We start from the raw sequence: 25,818 nt of genomic DNA, 5'->3' as shown, positions 1-25,818 counted from the left end.
GATGCAATTGGAGTCCCTAGAGGAGTTCCTGATTAATAAGAATTAAATGACCAAATTGCAGCGGGATGGGAGTCCTCCATTTGCTGCTGCTGGTGAACGATGAACAAGAACGTAGACAGGGTAAATTACATCCATTACAACATGCAGAAATTGGGCAAACGGACACAAGCGGGGCTCGGGGCAGTGCATGAACAGCTAGCCACATTTTCCCTAATGTCGATCCAGAACCACAATGCTCATGATATGTTGTTGTCTAAGAAAGGAGGGTTCTGCGCAATGTTTGGAGAACAATGCTGCACCTTCATCCCCAACAACACCGCCCCTGATGGGAGCCTGATGGAGGCGACTGCAGGCCTGCGATCCCTCAAAACGTGGATGAAAGAGCACTACAAGTGGATGACTGCTTTTGGGAAGTATAACGCCCTTGTGTCCTCAAGTTTACCATCAGTTGCAGTGTTTGCTGCTATGCTCACCTTGTATGGATGTTGCATACCATGTCTTCGTGCTCTGTTTAATCGTCTTGTCACTACAGTAATATCGCCCATGGAGGACGAGATTGCTCAGATATACCTAATGTCTGAGCGGCAACATGATGATGTTGATGGCAAAATTCCTGCATCTGTGTTACCAGACTTTGCCCAGATCCATGCGACTCTGAATGATGACGACGCGACATTTATCCTTTGAGTGTAAACATATTTGTCTTCATAAGACGACTAAAAATCGAGAAAAGGGGTTGTTTACGGTGATGTGTGAATTTGAGCAAATATGTGATAAACAGTGGGGAAATGTCAGGATAATTAGTTTTGTAGAAGCGCTGGCCGGCCTGAACCGGAGGTCTCATACCTTCGCTCAAGGCCAACACATCTGCCAGGTTTTAGGGAGTTCTTATACTCCCTTACTTGTCTTATCTGTGAGAGGCCCTAACTAGTTATGAACAGAACACCTTTGTTCCTTGTTTAGCTAAAGAGAAGTTCTTTCTCTATTATACCTTGTAGTTTCTATTTATGAATTGTTGTTGACCGGGACAGTTTTTAAGTTATCCCATATTTACTCAATGTTTGGTTAAGTAGACTTCATGCAAGTTATCTCACATCTACTTAACGTTTGTTGGAGTGTATGCACGAGAGGTATCTGATGATTTAGTCATCATTATCATTGTGTGAACCGTAGCAAGAAAGTCTAGAGCATTGTTTTACAGGGACACGGCATCCAGAAGTTGGATATCAACACCGAGCTGTCACAATCAGTGTTGCCGACCCATCCCGCTCTGGACTTGCAGACGGAGGAAACTGCATGGGAGCTTTGGACATCACCGCTGTGTGCCAGGATGAGAGAGCCGTTTTCAAGGTGTAAGGGGTCTACTACCAACATGGCTGCACCATCGGACGGGACCTACTTCATCCAGAAGTTCAGAAGCACTGCCTCACCTGCATCCTATGAGTGCACGTGCCTGTTCAGAACGGATCATGGTTTTGTGGTCACAAGAGTTGTCCGATGCTGCCTGCCAACTGGACACAAGTGTGTGCGCCAGTGTGAGTGACAAACCACACCTACAGACTAGAACATCATCAGCTGACGAAAACACGAGCACATATACAACTTCTTAGACGTGATAGATGTGATAATGATAATGAGACGTGGATTGCGTAGATGCTGTTCTGTTGAGCATGTTTTACGGAAACTTGTTGATTGGACCATCAAAAATGCTTCACAAGTAATGGATACAATGATGTACTGTTTCTGTGTTTTGACTACCGTTTCTGTGTTTTGACATGTGAGACTTTTCCTGCTAATAACATCTGGCCAGCAGGTTTTTCGCTTACACAATATGTTTGATCTGGGGTATTAAGGTATTACCTCATCTTCACTGGAAAGTGTTGCTATCATTGTTTGTTGTTTTTTATTTTTACTATCCTTCTTTCTTCATTATACCTATACGTATATGTGGGTTTTTTTACTTGCCTTTGTTGTTTGGGGTGGCATAATCACATAATAAAACAGGAGGGAGATGTTAGGGTTTTTCAGATTATCCTTATCGTATGATTATGTTGGAATGCAACCGGTAATAAATAAGATAGCTTGTCCCATCCTACACAAGGTCGTAAAACACCCAAAATAAAATAAGTTGGAGTGAGCGAATCTCTAACAGTGACGCTGTTAATAAAACAAACAGGTATGACATCTTGTGATTTTTAATTGAATAAACACAGAGAAACAATCACTTTTCTGGTCACAATAGTTTATTACAGAAAAAAAGAAAAATCAACTAGTTCTTAAAAACATAACAATAAGTAGAAACAGGTATAAAACACACAGCAGTAAAAATAAAAACATGGTAAAAAAAAGAAATTCAACATGGTAAAAAAAAAGTTTTTCTACACCCCCTAAGGTTTAACATAACGCATGAATGAAGATAACACAGATGGTGTTACTTTGGACCCGATTAGGGTTTTAAATTTCTTTAGCTCTCCGGTTATATCATTCGGCAGCTCGTGTTTGATACAATCTAGAAACATTGTTAGAATAGTCACCAATTGGCTCCACATTTTTTTTACAATATTTCCCATTGTGTCTTCCCAAAGGTTCTAAATAATAGCTCGACTTCGCGATTACTCAACACAATGTCACTAGCTTCTTGTTTTATCATCATATTGCCATCATATTGACCGGCGTTTCTGCTATCATGATTTGAGCTTCAGGTTTGCAGTTTAGCATCACACTTTTAGCTTAGCTCTTTTCTGTGAACTAGCAGCACGATACTCTGGCGTAATATGCCAACAACAGGTCCAGCCCCTCTCTCAAACCACACCTCTGTGTATCACGTGTTTTTAATCAGGATATGTTTTAAATTTAGACAACCTTCATAAAAAAAGAGGCCTTCATCTGTCTCCCTACGCAAACCAAAATGGCGCTAGCCAAAGATGGCGCCGTCACGACTGGAGCATATACCCCTCCCCAATCCAAAAGAGTTTGAGGTTGATTTATGATACCATAACAAACCATAAAAGTCCATAAAATTTTATAACCCCCTACCTCATTTACATATGAATAGACATCAAGGTCTTATACCCTATTCATTTGTGTGTCATCTATAACATCTTAGGAATACTTAAACTGAAAGTGCAATAGGATGACCCTATATAATAAACTCAGATATGAGACATTCTGGTCTCTAAGGAACTGTACTACTTCAACTCTTACAGTCCTATAATAAATCACATTTCAATTATTTTAGTACCAAGTCTGTAAACAATAAACAATATAAACATGGGCATCCATTATACACCAAAAGCAGAAGAAACCACCAAAACATGTCAAGTAATGAACCTAAAACAATTTGTTTGATATAAAAGAAACCAGTGAAGTGATACAGTAAATCTTATTCGGACGACCTACAAATCAAGTCTGTTGACTGGCTAAATCAGTCGTCCTGATCGTGTCACTGTTTGACCAGATGGTGGTGTTGCCGGTGTAGCCACACTCTGACTGACAGGAACAGTCTCTCACATGGTGGCTGTGTCAGAGTGTGGGTCTGTCCGTGAGCATTCACCAGGTGCTGCTGAGGTGAGCTGGGTAGCCAGCCTTGGCTGGAGGTGGTGGCAGTTCCGCCTCAGCTCCGCTCCCTGCGGTGTCCTGATGACGAAGGACCTCGGGGTAGTGCTGGTGACCACGGCGGGAGAAGTCCAAGTCTTTTCGTGGTCTAACTTTGAGAGAACGGTGTCCCCTGGTCGCAGGGCTGGTAGAGTTCTAGCCCCATGACGGGGATTGAAATAGAAAGCCTGTTTTCCTTTCTCCTCTTTGTCCTTTTGTTGAACAGCTGCTTTGCTGGGCCACCTTGGGTTGAGGTTCTTCTCGAGAGTGGGAAGGGTGGTTCGGAGTCTCCTCCCCATTATAAGCTCAGCTGGACTGTAGCCGGTAGACGAGCACGGAGTAGATCTGTAGCTCAATAGAGCCAGCCAAGGCTCGTCCTGTTTAAGCATTTTCCATGCCGTCTGTACGGTTCCCTCTGCGTGTCCATTACCTTGTGGATGATGCGGGCTGGATGTGGAATGTTTTATGTCCAGACGCCTCCCTCACTCCTTGAACTCTGCACTCGAGAATTGGGATCCATTATCAGTTACGGCCTCGTCGGGGATCCCTAATCTCGCCAGGACGGGCTGCAGCTTTTGGATTACTTGTGCTGTGGTAGTTGCGGTCAGGTGGAGAATCTCAATGAACCTAGAACAGTAGTCTGATACTACCAGGTAGTTGTGGTGCTGGTACTCACAGAGGTCCATTGCGAACTTCATCCAGGGTTGGTCTGGTAGCGGTGTGGACAGGAGAGGTTCTTTTTGCTGGGTTCTTCTATGCTCACAGCACCCCTCGCACGACGCCACCAGCTCTTTTAGCTCAGTAGTGAGACCAGGCCACCACACTGATGACTTTGCTCTCTCGCTACACTTTATTATACCCTGGTGTCCTTGATGTATTTTGCCAAGGATCTCCTTTCTCAGCTGTCTTGGCATGACGATCCTGTTTCCCCTGAGGACGAGTCCATTATGCTCTGACAGTTCTCCTTTCAGGGGGGCGTACTCCCTCGCCTCAATCATCACGGCAGCCCGGTGCTCAGGCCAACCGTTCTTGATGAGTCTGATGACTGTCAGCAGCTCAGTGTCGGCTGCTGTCGCTGCTCTGATCTCGTCCATCTTGCTGGGGGATGCTGGGATTCCCCCCACTACGCTAGCCACATAGCAAGGCACCTCACCTTGTTTCTCAATGTCTCTTTGTGAGCTCGGCAGTGGGCTGCGTGAAAGGGTGTCTGCTCCAAACATTGCCTTACCCGGGGCGTATTCCGCCGCTGCGTTGAATCGCATGAGCCTCATGAGGAGACGTTGGCACCGGAGGGGAACATTGTCGAGGCTGCGAGTGTTTATAAGGGGCACAAGAGGCTTGTGGTCAGTTATTAGCTTAAACTGACAGAGTCCGCTGAGGTACCGGTCAAACTTCTCGCACGCCCACACGCCAGCCAGTCCCTCTTTTTCTATCTGGGCGTAGCGCGTTTCTGCTTCGGTGAGGCACCTTGAACAGTACTCCACAGGTTTCCACTGCTCGCCATGAAGTTGAAGTAGCACGCCTCCTAATCCGTAACTGCTTGCATCAGCAGACACACGGCTGTGGGCTTGGTCACGTCGTAAAAAGCGAGTACCTGTGCTATTGTCAAAAGTTGTTTGAGCCCTTCAAAAGCCGTTTGTTGAGCGTGTCCCCAAGTCCATGCATTCTTGTGTTTTAGGAGATCATACAGGGGCGCTCCTACCGTTGAGAGGTCTGGGACATACCTACCGAGGTAATTTACCATTCCCAACACTCTTCTCAACTCTTGCACATCTGTGGGCGGGGTGAGCTGCCGGATAGCCTCCACTTTCTTTGGATCAGGGCAGATCCCGGATCGGTCGATAATGTGTACGAGAAACCGCAGCTGACTCTGCCTAATTGAGCACTTATCCCGATTCAGCTTCAGGCCCGCTGTCTCTATGCACCGCATCACCTTCTCCAGGCGACTGTCATGCTCCTTTTCTGTGGCCCCATAGACTAAAATGTCGTCTATGAAAATCTCGACGCCTTTTAGTCCACCCAAAGTCTCCATCATCTTCCTCTGGAAGATTTCTGTTGCGCTTGTAATACCAAATGGCAGTCGCTTACAATTAAACCTGCCAAAGGGCGTGCTGAAAGTGCTGAGCTTACAACTATCTGGGTGCAAAGGAATTTGGAAAAATCCGCTCGCAGTGTCCAGGGAAGAGAACACTGTTGCCCCGCTTAGCTTTGCTGTGTTCTCGTCAATGGTGCGCAGGATGTACTGTTCTCTTTTAAAAGCCTCGTTTAGCCTCTTGAGATCCACACAGATGCAGGCTTTGCCTGAGCTTTTCAGGACCGGCACCATGGGCGCACACCAGTCGGTCGGCTGTGTCACCCTCCCTATGATGCCGTTTTCTTCCATCCTCCGAAGCTCCTCTTTGACCTTTGGTAGCATAGGGAGGGGTACACGTCGCGCTGTATAAACAGCATATGGCTGAGCCTCCTCTCTCAGCGTTATTTTCACTGGTTCAGTCTTTAATGTCCCATGCTCCCCGTATGCTTCCACATGTCCACTGTGGACCTTGTTCGCCCACAGTTTCCTCCACTCTTCTCATTAGATTCATAGTCACTGACATTGGCCTACTGAGTAGGTTGTTTGCAGTAAGGCCGCGGACAACGTACGCCGTGAGTGGGTGTGTCTTATCCTTGTAGGTTACAGTGCTCTGGATTTTGCCTAGGCACTGTAGCTCGCCACCTAGACTGTCCAATGGCATAGCCGCAGGCTCCTGCGGTCGAAAAGGGATGAGTGAGTGGTTGGTCTCCTCGCAAATGATACTCACATCCGCGCCAGTGTCAATTTTGAAGTTGACTGGTGTGGAACCCATCATTACCTTAACGGCCCACTGATCTGGTGACCCACCCAACTTACTCACAGCCCCCATGAAATACGGATCCGACGCCAGCTTCTGCTGTGGCTCCTCCATTTGTTCTCTGACCTCACTCACTGTTTACTTGTTCCTCCAAACCTTGGCCCAGTGTCCAACCTTGTTGCAGGAGTTACGTGTTGACTTTTTAGCTGGGCAGTTCTCTTCTTTGCTATGCCGTGCTATCCCACACTGTCCACATTGTCCTCTATTTCCTCCCTTTTTCTTAAAATGGCGACCTTTGTCCTGATTGTGCTTTTGGGTGACCTCGCTGTCAGGTTCAAAGTACTAACTGAATATCTGTATAAAAGGAAAGGATCAGCAGACAAACACAAGTGAGGCAGAATATTGAGTTTTTCTCGCGAGGAGTGCATTCAGATTGCTTTTTACAATCTCACTACACTAAATATCTGTTTACACTCTCGCTCTTTTTATTTGGAACGCCCTACCCAGAGAGAACGCATGATAACATATATATACAATTTTTCTAACAATTCCCCCCTGTTTATCATAAGTTCTCGGGGACTAACTTATCACCCATATGGCCACTTCAAAAGATTTTCAGCCAAGGGATCACATTTCACAAGAACTAACTTACACTTGGGAGGAAATTGAGTCTTAATCGTCAAAGCCAGAGTCAGGAAACAAATCAGACAGGTTTACCACAATAGATTCGCTGACAGAGTCGTCACTAGAGAAAGAACTCCCGTCGATCGAAATGTCATCCCTTTGGAGCAACGGAAAAGTCTCAGCTGGTGGAGAGATAGCAGTTGTAATTAGTCTGTTAATTTAGGATCGGAGACAAGGAATGCAACAACATCCACACAGGGTCAAAATGGCAGAGAAAACGGCAATGGAGACCAGGGCCGAGGAAACCAGGGTGCAGTACTTTCCGAACACGTTCATCCAGTTGGTCCAAACCTCTGTGTTCACCCCACTGTGGTCCTTCATCTTCCCATTCAAGGTCCGCAGACCCACAAGGGCCCGGGACAGGCTTCCGTTGGCTGCAGTATTATTTGGAATAAATGTGCAACATTGCTCACCAAACATGGCGCAGACACCGCCCTCTTTTGAGAGTAGCATGTCAAGGGCCATTCGATTCTGGAAAGCCATGAGGGAAGTAGCGGCCAGTTGGGAGTGGACCGCCTTGAAACCCGCCTCGGTCCAGTTTCCAAGCCTCTGCACATTGTAATGGATGTAGTTAATCCTGTCAACATTTTTGTTAAGAGTACACCACCAACACAGGGCGGATTCAAAACCAGCTGCTATCTGGTCATGTCTTGTCACCGTGGGATAGGGGGGAACAAAATTTCGGTTTCTTTGTGTGTCTTTGGCATGTGGAGAAATTGACAATAAAGCTGACTTTGACTTTGACTATCTGATTCACCAGCTTATACCCATCCGGTACTCCTCTAGGAACACCAATGGCGTCTATGTAAATTGGATTAGCTGCGCCCTGCCATTCGGCGTTTCGCTTCGTTCTCGGCCAGAATTCGGGCACTACGGACTTAGCAAAAGATGTTAGATCATAAGAGGACATTGGTATCAAATGAACAGGAAACAATAGGGTTACCAAAGCGCAAATTCCACAGCTGTTTAAAAGCAACCTATCATAAAGTTTGTTACTATTACATCAAAACCGCATATCACTACGAGCAATGGGCAAAAAAGGGGCAGTGACATTGGTCATGGACCCACACCATGGAGTAGGTAGGGCGCCAAGCTTCTCACCGCTACCAGGTAATCTAATGCATGTAAAATTACCCTTAGCTACATCGGACGAAAAAAAAGGGGTTTAAATTTTGTCATAGAGGCAACAGGGTAAACCTTATCCCATTTAAAACAATCATTAGTGGGTGAAATGGATGAGTTTAACATTAAAACAACAGCACACTTAGGAACTATATTTGCAGGTATGATTTTCAAAAGAGGTCTTGGACCCATACATGCAATGCAACTGGTGTTAGCCATCTTTGCGGCTTGCTCAGCCACAAGAAGCCAGTTGTTGGTTTGACCGCTTATTCCTGTGGAGGCTACAAAATAGCTGTCTACATCAGTGAGGAGCATACTTGTGATTTTTGCTCCTGCTGACAGGGTGTAATTATTTATAACGGGACGGTCTGCGATCGACATTGTTTTGTTAATGCAAATAGCAATAGGAAAGTGAGGATCAATTCCAGAGGACCAAGCCCACAGTTGAAAACCCCAACAGGAAGTGTTAAACAAGGTGGCATTTGGAGGACAAATTTGACCATCAGGGAGTGTAAGAGTCAAAAGGAGGCTTGTGCCCTGATTCTTCAAAGTTACTCGTTTAGCAAAGAAAACAGCCTCTTCACTGGAACCAGAGGGCCAAAAATCTTGCGTTTGTGTGGTGACAAGGGTGCCCCAGTCGGTGCTAACCGGGTGACTAGTTAAATACCACCAATATCCGAGCCATTTATCCCCAGTAGTGGGGTGACCATTTCAAAAACCTTTCAAACTTTTCATAGGTAAAATAATAGAAGAAGATGTATTAGGAGCCACAGTAAACATTAATGAGTTATTGTAAGTCCAAGACAAAAGCCATGGCACGCAAAGTGGAACGCGGACGGTTTCTGGTGTACAAACAACATGATCAAAAGGGGATTTTGTGTTGCGCTTATGTCTAGCAATTTTTCCCCATGAGCCATATTGATTAGAATCAGCGTTGGTAGTTGCCTGAGAGAAGAATGTTCGAGGCTCATGGTACTCTATCCATACAAAAAAAATAACCCCTGAAAAAAAATATAACAATAACACAAACCAGCAAAAGCAACCAAAAGCACATGGTAGACTTTGCCCAGGCTACAGCCCGATTAAAACACTTTACGAATGACTCTCTAATGCTCATGTTTTGGATCTCCTCAGAGTCAACACCCTGAGCTTCGGGTTGGTGTCTTGGAAATTGGCTTCTGCTAGCTTTCGTGTCAACCCTGGATCTTGGCACCAGGATCAGGCACTATTACCAGACTTTGCTCACCTTCCGTACTTAGGTTGGGTCTGCGGAGATCACCTTTTTAAAATGAGATAAATGCAGAAAACAAATAAATGGAGAAAAAACAATATTCTTTCCCTTCACATTTATGTAATTGGATATAAACCATATGTATTGTCTGAAACGGATACAATGGAGTCGGGAACTTTCCTCTCTGAGGTCTTAAATTGCCTTGTGAAAAAGCTGCAAAACCGTATGTCGTATAAATAGCTTCAACTTGTTTTACCATACCCCCCCGTCGAGACATGGGTGACCCCATGACTCGAAATAGCAGCCCATTTGAACAAGTTACGAGGCAAGACAGGTTTGCCCAAAGGTCACACAAAAAGACCATCAGTGTTTTTAGTTGCACCCTGCTTTTCCCAAGAGAGTCGTTCCTGGGAGGGGCTCTGAGACTGCATGTCAAGCAACACATCAGGGGAGATGTGTGACATCGAATCATGATCAGTGAGAGACGAGAGGACATGGAGCAGGCCTTCTGCAGCGGCCCTAGCGGATTTGTCAGCAAAAGCATTACAGAGAGAAACAGGATCAGAGCTTGCAGTGTGAGCAGCACATTTGCAAACCGCCACCTTTAAAGGTAGCTGGACAGCGTCCAAAAGTTGAGTTAGTAATGTGGAATGGGTGACGGGCTTCCCCGTAGAAGTTATCATGCCACGGTTTCTCCACTGCTGAGCAAAAACGTGCACTGTAGCAAAAGCATACTGACTATCAGTCCAGATAGTGACGGACTTGTTTGCAAACAATTTGCAGGCCCCAGTCAAAGCAATGAGCTCAGCGGCCTGTGCTGACATATAGGATGGCAGTTTAGCAGCCTCCAAGACTTCGTCGGCAGTAACAATGGCATACCCAGTAAGGGTCACACCAGATTCATTTTTCTTTGAAGACCCATCAACAAAAACCACATGACCATCTGGCAGAGGCGTATCTTCCAAATCAGGCCGAGCCATTGCAATCTGTTGAGCAGCATCAATCAACACAATCATGGAATTCGTCATCGTCAGGAAGGGGAATGAGAGTGGCATGACTACACTGCGGCCCGCGAACAAATGAGTTTGACACCCCTGGCACAAGGGATGGCCTTCTCATTGATCAATCGCGTATCTTAAATCATGCTTTTCCTCCTTTGAAGCGACTATGTACTTCAAACCCAAACGGCACCATTTTATAGGGAAAAAAATTGTTGAATTTATTCGTTTTCGACATAATACTGGTCGCAAATTTGCATGTAGAGCATTTTTGAGTTGTTGATCATAGACATCAGTTGAACACTCTTTCTGGTCTGTGTCTAAAGTCTTCAAACAACTCATCTTCTTTTTGTTTAGTTCGGCCAATGTCTGTGTAATTTGATCTACGTTGGAATTTTATTTTTATCCTGCCCAATAGTTGCTCAATTTGTATTTGTAATGGCACCCTGTTATATTCCAATGGACGGCCCTGGAGATCAAAAGGACTTCAGGTGCCTTTAACGCTTGCCCAATGTTTGGTTAAGGATGCCATGAAAACCTGTTGTACTTCATCACCTCTCAAATTATAGGAAGCAATGAATTGTTTAATTTGGGGTACAAAGACGGAAGAGATGGTTCGCTTTGCCGTGCCACAACATCTGTCTTTGTAATTTGATCATTTTTCTCATCTTCATTCATCACATTCTCAGCTGCGGTTCTTAAGCGAGCTCGCGCTGACACTGTGTCATCATCTTCCTGTCTGTGCAACAGCAAGTTCTGTTTTATCTTTTCTTCGTCTTCCTTATCTTTCAATTTTCCTCTCATCTGGGAAAATGAGAATGTAATTTTGCTGTTTAATTTTTAATTTTAAGTCTTGCAAAATTGCTATATCCTTACTGCACCGAGATAAACTGTTAAATATATCTTTAAAAACAAACAAAAGCAATCTATGCTCCTGCAGAGACTCTTCAAAATGGGACCCAAATGTCAGATTACAAATCAAACCTCCTCCTTCACTCTCACATTTTTTGATAGAACAGTCTACTTAGCTAGACACTGTCATATCATACTAAATAATGGCCTGCAAATTAAATATAATGTTGTTGCTGTGGTCCCTCAAAACATGTGACTAGAATTTGGACAATTACTAACCCCCATCAATTGATAAATTATCTCCTCCCTTAAGTCCTAGCCTGTTAACCTATCTGCATCAAGAAGACATTTGCAATGCAGGGGATAAGAGAATAATAATAACACCTGAACCCTAACCCCAGAACACAAGAAAAACCTTAACAATAAACAAAATAAACCCAAGTACTCCAAATATTTCCTCATTAAAATTTTAGCCTTTTTGTGTAGAACACCATTGATTTCTAATCATTAACCTAATTTTATCCAGTTCTACAATGTATGTTTTCTCTTACTCTCACATTTTTATGAGGGTTGGGCACTCTCCTCGTCGGACGAGTTTCTGCCCACAACCCTCATATTATTCTATAATTTCTAATTTTTACATTTAACAATGCAAATCTGATAAATCATTGTCTAGCACACCGCTTTCGTGCACCAATTTAACGCAATTCCAACCTTTATAACGAACTGATACACAAAGACAAACATACACAGAAACAAACACACGGGCCCACAACATAGACATGAGAATCTTCCCAGCTGATAAGGGTGGGGGGAGCAACTGAAGTGCGGAGAGCCTCGCCACCACGACGTCGCATAATGCAACCCCCCACCTCTGTCCAAAATATGCATTTGTCAAGATATTTTATATTTTTGGTGTCGACCCCTTCCATTAATTTCCAATCTTTGCATTTTAATTCATGTCGGGGTAGCGACTTTTGTTTGCTATTTGATTTTCCCATGGTTTATTTTTCTAAATTTCGGAGTTGGCAATTCGAATGGCACCTACAGTGTCCTAAAGCCAATTTAATTCACAGGACAGTGGTAAAATATTCAATGAGTGGTAAGTCTCCTTTCCTCTGCTTCCACACAAAGCCACTGTTTACAATCCTGTGTGATTTATATAAAGGAGAGCTCAAATGAGGTCACTCTCAGTCAAACCATACACACACACACAATGCGCACTTTTATCGTCTCACAGGCAAGCAGGGAAGTCCGCCCTCCCGTGGATTTTAACAAACTCTTTAACCTTCCTACTGTGTAAAAAAACTTATTTTTGCCCTTTTCTTGAAGTAGATATAAAACCTATCTTTTCATGGATAAGGGAGCCAAACCAGCTAAACAAGAGTTAAGAAAAACATTGGATGAAAAAAGATTGTTTTTAGGGGTTTTTTTTTTTTTTTTTTTGGCTGATTCAATACACGGGTCAAAAATGACCCGCTAACACCACAGATGGCAGCAGAAAGCTAACACATTAGGAAGGTTAAGTTAGGAGGCCCCACGACACCTCAGCGGAATTTAACTGCTCCAAATTACCTGTACTTCTTTAGAAAACAGAGGAGTCCGCCCTCCCATGGAATTTAACTGGCTTATAAGTCAGGGGACTCCATCATTCCAGCGGAATTTAACTGTTTCTAATTGCACTTGATAGGGTCTAGAATTGTCAAGGTTTTAAGTGACCTCTTGTCACTGCACATTCATTCCTTTTAACAGAATCAATATTCGTACTCACAGTCTGCTGGTTCTTTTCCTCGGATGTTCTCGTCAACCACTCTGGTGTCCAGCCGACTGATCAAGTCAGCCCCGTGAAAAGGGTTTCTTTATGTGCCTTGGCCAAGGACTTATCCTGCGTCGAAAAGTCAGCTGGACCCCCGAAATAGGTCTGTTGAGAATCCCGGACGAGCCCCCAATTTCTGTCAGGTTCAAAGTACTAACTGAATATCTGTATAAAAGAAAAGGATCAGCAGACAAACACAAGTGAGGCAGAATATTGAGTTTTTCTCGCGAGGAGTGCATTCAGATTGCTTTCTACAATCGCACTACACTAAATATCTGTTTACACTCTCGCTCTTTTTACTTGGAACGCCCTACCCACAGTGTGAGACGATTAGCCCCTCAGGGTGAGGGGAAGAAGATTGTGGGCTTCGTCTCGTAAGAAAAGAAACAAAAGTAATGCACAAAGTGTTGCGTGCAGATATGGCTATATCAGCAAAACAGTTTAAGCAATATTCCGAGAGATAAAAAGAGAAAGTGATGTTCTTTAAAGAAGATCAGAAGGTTCATGGCGCATCGTTTTACGTGTTGTTTTCACGATCTGTTCTGGTGGACGTCATTTTTCTGCTGAGATGTCAGCAGTATCTTGTTTGACACAACCGTCATCTCGCCCCTGACCCAGCCGTAATTCTTCTGCTCTGTTGCACAAGATAAGAATAAACAAGGCAAAGCAGCAAGCATACTGAGCAGTAACATTATGAATAAGTACTCATTGGCGAACGCATGATAACATATATATTATTTTTCTAACACTCGCGTATTGTCCCCCCTGCCTCCCCCTGCATGCTGACATGTGAAGTGACTTCTTGCGCCTGCCTGACCGTCTCTATGGTCAGCACTAGTGTCAAGTCCCTGGTCAACTGCAATTTATGGGAGACCTCTTTATCGAGGATTGCTACTACGATCCGGTCACGGTTATTTTCATCCTTTGTTATGCCGAAATCACAATGCACAGCAAGTTCGAATAAAGCCCGAAAAAAGTCTCAGTTTTCTCACCCACTACTTGTACATGCTGATGGAGGCATGCCCGTTCATGTATTACATTCCGCCACGGGACAAAGTCGACATCAAACTTTGCTAGAGCAATTGAAAAATCCTCATCTTCATCTTCTGCAAACACAAACGAACGGTAGATATTCTCCGCCTCGCTTCCCATTGCATAGATCAGGCTGCTAACCTGCACAGCACCATCTTCCTTGTCCAATTTGGTCACAGTTCTGAATCTTACAAAACGGTGCTTCCAATCCCGCCATTCTCCCAGTTTGTCAAAGGAAAAGTTGCTCGGCGGGTTGAACTTTGCCATGGTCCACTTTTACTTCTAACACCATGTAAATAAAACGTTTATAGAGGCAAACTACCTTTGAGCAACACGCTCCTTTTTATTGGTATCAAAACGTCCATTCCCCGACTCCCTTTCCACAGGCAATGCAGCCAACATGAACTTCCCCCAGGCTCCCGTAATGACCCTGCTATGCGCGCAGGCGCAATAGAGATGCACCGATCCGATATCTGGATCGGATATCGGCCCCGATATCAACAAAATAGATGGATCGGGTATCGGAAAATGCAGCCGATCTGTGAGCCGATCCTTTCCTTAATCTATTGGGACGTGGGCTACGTCGTACGTCAGCAGCACGTGTGCCGCATGCCACGAGAGTTTTCTAAACAAACGCAAACATGGAGCAAACGAAAGAGTCAGCTGTGTGGAGGTACTTTAAACTGAACACGCCAACTAGCTCGACGGCAGTTTGTAATGTCTGCAAAGCTAATGTTGCCAGGGGTGGTGGTAGTACTGCCAGTTATAGTACTACCAATTTAATTAAGCATCTCCAGAAACACCACGCAACAGAGCACCAGGAGTTCCAGCAGTTGAGCAGATCCAAGGGAGCGGGAGGTGGACCTACACGGCAGTTAACGTTAGCAGATGCACTGCAAAGACAGGAGAAATTCCCAGGCAATAGCGCAAAAGCTATAAATTACTGAGAAAGTGCTGGAATTCATGGTTTTGGATGGACAACCGATGAGTGTTGTTGAAAACGAGGGCTTCCGACGTTTACTTAAGCACCTGGAGCCACGGTACAATTTGCCATTGCGCAAGTATTTTTCTGAGACCGCACTGTCAGAAATGTATGAGAAAGTGTGCGAACACATGTTTACATTGCTTGATTATTGTATTTGACCAAGTCACTTGTTTATTCTCTTGTCCCGATGCTATATTTTATTTTTCCACATGTAGAGGTATGTAGCTTGTTAAGTCAACCATAATATCGACCTGGTATCGGGTATCGACCGAGACGCAAAGCCATGGCATCGGTATCGGTATCGAAACTAAAAAAGCCGGATCGGTGCATCTCTAAGGCGCAACCCACATTCTATATACTACCGTATACGACACTGTTGATCATCTGTAATAGAAGCTATAAGATTGGCAAATATATTTAATTACAAATATTTCTGACTGATGTACTTAAGGAAAATGGTGAGAGCTCTGGAGTGGGCGGCGGCAGTCAGAAAATTAAATCCCGGAAAATTTTCAAATTCCCCGCGGACATATTTTTAGGTCTCAAAAGCAGAACATGTCCAGGAAAAAGAGGACGTCTGGTCACCCTAAACCGGAGCAATAATACTGTATTGGCCCGAATATAAGACTATGTTTTTTGCATTGAAATGAGACTGAAAAAGACGGGGTCGTCTTAGATTCGGGGTCTAGACAATATAACCATTCACAACACTAGATGGCGCCAGATACCTTTAAAGTGAGGTTACATCACCGCGCCTTACGTCTCCCGTGAGTTACCTCAGCTTATCGAGATTGTTGGAGCTTGTGCGCCGTAAATTCAACGTTGCAGGTATCGACTGAGTATGTTGCTGTGATCGTGTGCGTCTTTGACACAAAGTGAGTATATACATTTCGTTGTTACTACTGTCCACTGTTGTGCCGTTTGTCCGATCGCGGTTTGCTTCGTGTGCGCGCCGTTTGATTGACAATTCCGGCTTTAAATTTGCCTCGCATCGTACGAGTAGCCGTTACGCATGCCACGGCGACTAACGGTCGCCAGCAGATGTATTTTGTTGTCTCGATCGATGACTTATGTTTGGTGTGTTCCGAGAGTTTTTCATTTACGGTTATTTAGTTTAACGGAACCGTTACGCGCAGTTAGTTATGTAATGTGTGACGTCTACGAGTGTTGTGTGACTTCAGAAGTTGAGCGTTGACGTGCTGCATTTCTGTCTGTTGCAGAACCACGCGCACGCGCACACACACACACACACACACACACACACACACACACACACACACACACACACACACACACACACACGCACACACAGATCATGTATACAGCTTGCTGGACATATTTTAGTTTACATATTTAAATGTTCAGATATTTAGATGTGATAGACAGTTTTTGCATGATTTGAATGAGGCAAAATAACATGCTTTTTCTCTCGAATATATTGTTATAATCATTTGTTTCAGATGTACTGTAATTATTTTCTGTATAAAAATTTAATTTGGTGTTCACAAAGTCTTTTTTCAAACTTGAGTCAAAGAGTATTTTTTCAAACTTGAGTTTTGAAAAAGAGGGGGTCGTCTTATAGTCAAGGTCGTCTTATATTCGGGCCAATATGGTAGATTCGAACAAGCCAATGTGCAAAAAATACTTGAGAAGTTTGAGGCTTGAGAGGCTCCATGCCACTGCTGCTTTTTTCCATGTATATAGTTGAATATTGTTGTTTATGATCAGTCTTGCTTGTTTTCATAGATGTGTTACTTGAAGGCTCCATGCCAGTGCTGCTCTTTGTTTATAATGTAATTATATGTATAAAGTTTACTATACGGTTTTAGCAGTTTTAAATAAATTAGTGATTTAAAAAGTGGATTCTGATGTTTTGTTGTTTTTTACCGTGGTACCAAATTAGTATCGAGAGTCGTGAAAAATTACAGGTATCGGTACCGACGACTGAAATTCTGGTATCGTAGTGTCAGTGACGTCATCATGCTTGAACATTGTTTCAGGTCTGGAGTCAGATTATTCCAGAGTTTAGTGAACGCTTGCAATTGAGATACAAAAGCTTTTCATTGTGAACCTGTATTTGGGTACAGTAAATTTACCCTCATTATCCCTGAGTTTGTAACCAATGTGTTGTTGGTGAAAATGCTTTGGGATGTTTTTAGGCAACCAGTTTTGCTGCACTTTGAACATAATTTGAGTAGTTTAATGATCTACTGTACAAGATCCTTGAACTTGAGTGTCTGTGAGTTTAAGAAAAATGTGTGTGTTGAAGTTAATCAGATTTATTTATAATTCTAATGGCCTTCTTATGTAAGCGAGTGAAATTATAATATTGAACTTTTATAGTTGTTTCCCCATGTCTCTGAGCAATAGCTCAGATATGGTGATACCAAAGAACAATATAATATATGCAGTGATTTGTGATCAAGAAAATACTTTGCCTTATACAAGATAGAAATATTTTTTGTCAGTTTGTTTTCAATTTATTTAATATGATCTTTCCAATATACACTGCTCAAAAAAATTAAAGGAACAGTTTTTTATCAGGGTATGGCATGAATTCAATTAGACTTTTCTGATAAGGTTTTGGTCAGGTAGGTGGCAGAAGGGGTTGTTAATCAGTTTCAGCTGCATTGATGTTGATGGAATTAACAACAGGTGCACTAGAGGGGCAACAACGAGATGGTCCCCAAAACAGGACTGATTTTGCAGGTGGAGGCCATTTCAAGTTCCTCCCTCTTGATCTTTTTTAGCTGTTTTTCCACAAGTGTTGGCTTTAGCTAGAGTCATTATCACGACTGGAATCATGAGGCGATTTCTTAACCCTTCTGAAGTTGCGCAGATTGTCCAACTCCTCCAGGATGGCACATCCATGCATGCTGTTGCAAGAAGATTTGATGTGTCTCCCAGGACAATCTCCAGAGCATGGAGGAGATTCCAGGAGACAGGCAGTTACTCTAGGAGAGCTGGACAGGGCCGTAGACGGTCCTCATTCCATCAGCAGGACCGATATCTGCTACTTTGTGCAAAGAGGAACAGGTTGAACACTGCCCGAGCCCTACAGAATGACCTCCAGCAGGCTACTGGTGTGAATGTCTCTGCCCAAACAGTCAGAAATAGACTTCACGAGGGTGGCCTCAGTGCACGACGTCCTGTAGTGTGCCCTGTGCTCATTGCTCAGCACCGTGGAGCTCGATTGACATTTGCCATAGAACAGCAGAATCAGCAAGTCCGCCATTGGCGCCCTGTGCTTTTCACAGATGAGAGCAGGTTTACCCTGAGCACCTGTGATAGACGTGAAAGGGTCTGGAGAAGCCAAGGAGAGCACTATGCTGCCTTCAACATCATTCAGCATGACCGGTTCGGTGGTGGGTCAGTGATGGTCTGGGGAGGCATTTTCATGGAGGGACGAACAGACCTCTACAGGCTAGAGAACGGCAGTCTGACTGCCATTAGGTGTCGGAATGAAATCCTTGCACCCATGGTCAGACCCTACGCTGGTGCAGTAGGTCCTGGGTTCCTCCTGATCCACAACAATGCCCGGCCTCATGTGGCAAGAGTATGTAGACAGTATCTGGAGGATGAAGGAATTGACACAATTGAATGGCCCTCACGATCACCTGATCTAAACCCGATAGAACACCTCTGGGACATAATGTTTCGGTCCATCAGACGCCGCCAGGTTGCTCCTCAGACTTTACAGGAGCTTGCTGATGCCCTTAGACAGATCTGGGAGGACATCCCACAAGACACCATCCGTCGTCTCATTAGGAGCATGCCTTGATGTTGTCAAGCATGCATACAAGCTCGTGGGGGCCACACAAGATATTGAAAATATTTTTGAGTTGCAGACATTGAATTTAGGCAAAATGGACGAGCCTGCCACATCATTTTTTCCATATACTGAGCCCTCTGTAGGCTGAAAACTTTTATTTCCATCAAAAGATGTGGCATCCTTTTGTTCCTGAGACATTAAACTGTCCATATCAGTCTAGATATCCAACTTTGTTTTTTCACCATTGAAATCTGATGTGTTTTCAAAGTGTTCCTTTAATTTTTTTGAGCAGTGTATATGTTCACCTATAAATACACCAAGTAATTCAATTTTTTTGTATTCTTTCAATTATGGCTCTGTGAGGGTTTTCCAGATTATCTTTATCGTATGATTATGTTGGAATGCAACCTGTAATAAATAACCTAGCTAGATTAGTTTTATGTTTATGTTGGAATGCAACCTGTAATAAATAACCTAACTTGTCCCATCCTACACAACGTCGTAAAACACCCCCTGATATGCTTTGACTAGAGGTCAAGGGCTTCAACCCTATCCAGTCCACTCTTACCCCCAACCTGTTTCTCTTAATAAAAATGCTCTTGCAGGAGGCCAGAGTCAGACCTCATTCGATCATCGCTGTACGCACAGCGACGAATGGACTCTCTACCTGCAGGTGTTCAAAAGGACTTACTTGTCTCCCGTGTGGTTCTTGCAAAATAAGTTAGAGTGAACACCACTCTAACAGGCTCCATCCATTTGTATTTGAATATCAGTTAGTTTGCGACGTTTACCAAAAATCACGAGTTTAGTTTTATTCTAATTAAGTGTTAATGTATTAGAATCAAACCATGTCTTTTTCTTTTGTTATTTCACTATTTATCAAATTTAAAAGTTCTCCTAAATTTTTCCCTGGGCAAATCATATTTGTATCATCAGCGAAAAATAAAATTTTTAGCAACGTGAATCCCCGTAACGATCACGTTGTTCATCCTCGTGTACTGCTCGAGGTCTGCCATCCTCCCCTCAGGTAAAAAATGCACTTCTCCGTCTCCTCGCAAAGTAAGCGCATCTCCCTGAACAACTTTAAGATATCCTCTTGGTTCCTTTTTTTAATTTTTATTTTTATATCAAAAACATCCGTAATAAGGGCCTCAAGCGACTGTTTAAGGTCGCTAATTTCCCCCAGGAATGGCTTTGACTGTGGTCCCATTGCTCAGATTTGATAGTTCTGATGCGTCGCTCATCTCAGCTACGTATATTAATATTGTGAATACGGTCTTAAAAAATATCACGACGGTATTAAAAAGATATTAAATTCCACTTAAGAATCTGTGTATATACCCTGTTCTAGCCACAGCAGATCTCACCTGCCACATCATTTTATGTGGCCAGTGAAAGCAAATCATGTCTGTCAACTCCCATGACGCTCACTAAAATCATTACCAAAATGTTTGTCATGAGTAATAACATTGAGATTTTGCAAGATTTTCTTTTACCATTTTTTAGTAACAAAGAATAATTGAACAAACTTCTATACTTCATTAAATGCATTGCACCACGCAATGCATTCATCTTCAACTGAAAGAAAAGTATTATTCTTTAAACCGGTTTTGCTGATGAAACGGTGCCTGTTTCAGATAATTTTACATGTGTAACAAATATTTACTATCAAATTCCCACGGTCGTATCGTCCCACAGCGCTAATAAACATTTGAGAGGTGATGTCAGGCCTAGAGAACACAATCTTACTCGCATCTCGTTTAAAAATCCTTCGATAGATACGCACCTCGGTTTTATGAATATTAGATCGCTTCATATGAAAGCAGTTCTCATTAATAACCTCATCACGGAACATAATCTGAACGTTTTTGGTCTTTGCGAGACCTGGTTAAAACCTAATGAACTGCTGCCGCTTAACGAGGCCTCGCCTCCAAATTTTGTGAGCTTGCATGTGGCGCGGCCTCGAAAAAAGGGTGGGGGTGTCGCCCTCATCTCAAATTACGAGCTTAGATTTAGGCCTCGTTCGATTAACGTATTTAAAACATTTAAAGTTCTCACTGTCCGATCCAGCGCTTTACCGTCATTTTATCTTGCTGTTATTTACCGTCCACCGGGGGCCTACTCTGGCTTCCTGGATGAATTTTCAGAATTCGTGGCTGATCTAGTGACAAATACGGATAATATAATTATCACGGGCAATTTCAACATCCACATGAATTTACCGTCAGAGCTACTTACTTAGGCGTTTCAGACTTTAACTGATAAGTTTGGTTTTACGCAAGCCGTACAGGCAGCAACGCATAAGAATGGAAATACCTTAGATCTGGTATTATCCCGAGGACTTGCAACCTCAAATATAGCAGTACTGCCATACACCACTGTTTTGTCTGATCATTACTTAATAAAATTTGAAATTTTAGTTCTTTGTCAAAGACAAGAGAGCAATCAGAATTATAGCAGCCGTAATTTTAACTCCATGACTGCAACTGCGCTATCTGAGTTACTGTCGCCGGCAACCACCATATTTCCCGTATACATCGGCCCTATTGATAATCTTACAAATGAATTCAATGCGACATTGTTAAATGCCATCGACTCTGTGGCGCAGCTACGTCTGAAAACTCGCCGTAGATTGCCTACTCCGTGGTTCACAGATGAAACACGTACGCTTAATCAATTACGTAGAAAGCATGAGCGCAGATGGCGTTTAACCAAACTTGAGGTTTTCCATCAGGTATGGCAGGACAGCCTCCTGAAATATAAAGATGCTTATCTTAGCAAAAACTCGTTATTTTTCGCAAGTCATTAATCTCAATAAAAACAATCCTAAATACCTATTTGATATAGTGGCAAAGCTAACACTACGCCAGCCGACCCCCGATAGCTCCTTCCACTCAGCTGACGAGTTCATGAAATTTTTTGCTCAAAAGATTGAATCCTTTAGGGACGAGATCAAGAATACCATTTCAATCGCTCAGTCGAGACCGCCGTTTACCAGCGCTGATGATCATGCAATAACCCTCTCAAATTTTAAAAGCGTCTCCCTTGAAAGGCTTACACAATTGGTTAGTGCGGCTAAACAAACAACATGTTTACTCGACCCGGTTCTAGCCAAACTACTTAAAGAATTATTTCAAATTTTAGGACCGTCAGTCTTAAATATCAATCTGTCTGTTTCCTCTGGGATAGTGCCAACAGCCTTTAAAACCGCTATCATTAAACCGTTACTTAAGCGACCAAATCTTGACCCGGACTGTCTCAGTAATTATAGGCCAGTTTCAAACCTCCCATTCATAGCAAAACCTCTTGAAAAAGTAGTAGTAGCGCAGCAGCTTATTGATTACATGGTCGCCAATAATCGATATGACTCTTTTCAGTCTGGTTTTAATCATTCCACTGAGACAACACTTGCTAAAGTGACGAATGATCTCCTCATAGCTATGGATTCAAACACTTCATCTGTATTGTTACTACTCGATCTTAGTGCTGCCTTCGACACTGTAGACTTCGATATTTTATTAGGGCGTCTTAAAAGTTGTGTTGGTATTTCAGGATCAGCACTAGGCTGGTTCTATTCCGATCTATCAGACAGGACGCACCAAGTGGTCCATGGCAATACGTCCTCTGAGCTCTATAATGTTACGTGTGGTGTCCCACAGGGATCGGTACTTGGACCAATTTTATTTAATATTTATATGATTCCGCTTGGGGACATAATACGTAAATATAATATTAGTTTTCAATGCTACGCGGATGACACCCAATTATATATGCCGTTATCGATGACAGATCCGCGGGATTGTTGTAATCTTGAGGCGTGCCGTGCGGAGATCAAGCTATGGATGTCTCTCAACTTCCTTCGTCTTAACCCGGATAAAACTGGGATGTTGATAATTGGTCCAACTCGTTATCAACACTTATTTAAGGAAACCACTATAACTATAGATAACCGTACTATCACTCAGAGCGATACTGTAACTAATCTCGGGGTAATATTTGACCAAACGCTCTCCTTTTAAAAGCACATTGAGAATATAACCAGAATTGCATTTTTTCACCTTCGTAACATTGCTAAGATTCGTCCAATCCTCTCGACCGGTGATGCGGAAACTATTATACATGCGTTTGTCACGTCGTGCCTGGACTACTGTAATGTATTATTTTCTGGTCTTCCTAAGTCCCGCATCAAAAGTCTACAGTTAGTACAAAATGCTGCTGCGAGGCTGCTCTCACAAATAAGAAAATTTGACCACATTACCCCAATATTAGCCAATTTACATTGGCTCCCAGTCCATTTAAGATGTGACTTCAAGGTTCTTCTATTAACCTATAAATCACTGCATGGCTTAGCGCCTTCATATCTCGTCGACCTAGTTGCTCCTTATGTTCCGTCTCGTAACCTTCGTTCGCAAAACGCTAGTCTCTTAGTGACACCGAGGGCCAAGAAAATGTCTGCAGGGTCTACAGCATTTTCTATTCGGGCTCCAGAGCTTTGGAATGCCCTACCAATGGATATTAGAACTGCTACCTCAGTAGAAACATTCAAGACACGTTTAAAGACACATTTCTATGATATGGCCTTTAATTAACCTGTAGTGGCCCATTCGGCTGGAGTTTGTTGTCGCTCCCCCATTTATGCATTATAAATTTCAACATTAGTCAGCCCATTAAACTGTAACTACCAGAATCCCTCGCTGTACCCTGGTCAACGGTAGAACCCAGGGTGTTTTTTTTTTTTTTTAAATCCACCCATGTTGTCGTAGCTGCTAACTAGCACTAAATGATTTGTTTTGTTCTAATTTCTGCATACAGTCACGACTAAATGCAGCTCAACAGTGACGATGGGCCACATAATAAAGGAAAAATGATTAGAAGATCATATGATGAAACACAAAGACAGTTAGATCCTTTTTATTTACAAGTTGGAGTTCTGACTTCGGGGTATTATTCACATTTCAACTTTTATTACGAGTTGGCCGTGCATTCGAGTCCTCCATCTGCATCTGACAGTGACAATAAGAAAAAGAAACTAATATTAATATTAATATAAAAAGCTGTGGGCTGACTTGCAACATGGCGCTCTGGTGAATGAGCCCGCTGAGTGACACTGCACACACAATATTCTACCTGTACAATTATTCACATTTATTCACTGTACACATTTACAAAGATCTTATTAGGGAAAAGAGACAGTACCTGAGGAATTAAGTCTCACAATTAGCATTATTCGTTATTCTCAGCGGTAAAAATTTGTACAGACAAACAATGGAAGTCAGAGCAACAGAGACCAAGATGGATCTTTCACACCGGTGCAAATTTGATTCGTGATTGCCTGCAGGTTCAGGAATGTTTATTATAACCAAATTTATATTCAAATATTATTTGTGTTTCACTGATAACAACTGATCATCAACCCCATCTCCGCATCGATGTGAACACTTTCTCAAATAGTTGCTGCCAACCAGCAAAAGAGCAGACGAGACTGTGACTGGTGAAAATTTCCCTTAGGATTTTATGTCACCGGCCTGTTGTTGTTATGTTTTCATGAAAGGTTGTTGAGGCTTCTGGGGAAAAAAACCAACACAAAACAAAAAAACAGTCATCTAGGATACATCAGGTGTACTGGCATGCTTTCAGAAAAAAAGCTATTAACAAGTGATGCATATCCCAGCAGCCGTCATTGTACCGTCTCTGGAAAACTATACATGAAAACAAAATTGGTCAATTAAACCTGCCATTTAACAGCACACAAGATAAAACACAGTGTACAAACACATCATACATTGCAGTGTTTCTCTCAAAAATGAAATGTCAACCAAATAAATAATACATGAAAGAATAAAAATTAAATAACAATCATTGTCTCAGTTTAAGAGTAAGCGTGATCAACTCAAACAGTCAAACGTTCATTTTACAAAAGGTGAAAATGCTTGGCTCATTATGTCCTCGAACTGGTGTTCCGATCATTATTTCGGCATACATGTTTCAATTGCTAAACAACTCAGCACACTGTCCTCTGAATACACTACATCAATAAAACACTTTTCTTTGGACACTTCTCACGGTTCTCTCATTCCCCATAAAAACCCTATCAAAAAAGGGGAAATGTATTCTCTCACATGTGGCATGATGTCATTGTCAGTTTGAGGAGCTGTGAAGTGCCGCAGACAGCAGTCAGTCATACATGAGGGGGCTTTGGATTTGGTACTTTGCAGCAGCATTGTGTGATTTGTAAATGGAAGGAGTCCAGTCCTGGGATGCGTGGAGGGGTGCTAAGCCTTGTAGCAGTTGCCCTGCGTGGTGAGTGCTAGCTGACCATTGGGTGCCACCTCGTTGGCCTCATCCTCCAGGAGGCCTGACACGTCGGCATTGGGAATGCTGTCGTGATAGCTGCTGAAGCTGATGTTGTCCTCTTTGAGTTCGATGGTCCAGAAAGGCGCGTTGAGTTTGCGGTTCTGGTATTCTCTGTAAGTGTACACACCTCCAACAAAGCCCAAGAGCACTACCACCACCAGGATGATGACGGCCAGGATAATGATGTTGAACTGTGTCCAGGAGACGTCAGTCAGAACTGTCGTGGTGTTGTCGGTGGGGCTGCTCAAACTAGTCAACAGGGCCTGAATGGTGGCGGCTGTGCCCAGTGTCGTGCTCCAGTTGCCGCTGGATGTGGAGGTGGGGATGCCTCTTGGACTGGTGCTAGAGGATGAAGCTGGACTGAAAGTGGGGGCCTCTGTTGTGGTGTGACCTGCTGGTGAGGGAATGTGCTGAGGCACTGTGGAGAGGAAAGTGATAAATCCATTCAAATATTACACCTTCATTCAACAGTAATGACCTGTTAATTAAACAGTATAGTACACATTTTTTCTTATAATGGAGTATGTCACTGTCATGAGTCCAAGTG

At 43.1% G+C, this 25,818-nt stretch overlaps 1 protein-coding gene across 1 annotated transcript in view; it reads right to left on the bottom strand.

Annotated features, from left to right (window-relative positions):
* Nucleotides 1-23,812: 23,812 nt before the first annotated feature.
* The window catches only part of LOC148398415 (multiple epidermal growth factor-like domains protein 9), a 60,479-nt gene continuing 58,473 nt past the window's right edge, over nt 23,813-25,818 (bottom strand). The window contains exon 6 of the mRNA XM_088375496.1: nt 23,813-25,689. Within this exon, the coding sequence (XP_088231622.1) occupies nt 25,190-25,689 (500 nt within the window). The 3' untranslated portion in view covers nt 23,813-25,189. The remainder of the gene's footprint in view (nt 25,690-25,818) is intronic.

This window comes from Syngnathus floridae, chromosome 5 (assembly GCF_059516105.1).
Source record: "Syngnathus floridae isolate MCC-2025c chromosome 5, RoL_Sflo_1.0, whole genome shotgun sequence".
NCBI lineage: Eukaryota > Metazoa > Chordata > Actinopteri > Syngnathiformes > Syngnathidae > Syngnathus > Syngnathus floridae.
The sequence above is the reverse complement of the archived record's forward strand: the minus strand, read 5'-3'. Positions and strand labels throughout refer to the sequence as shown.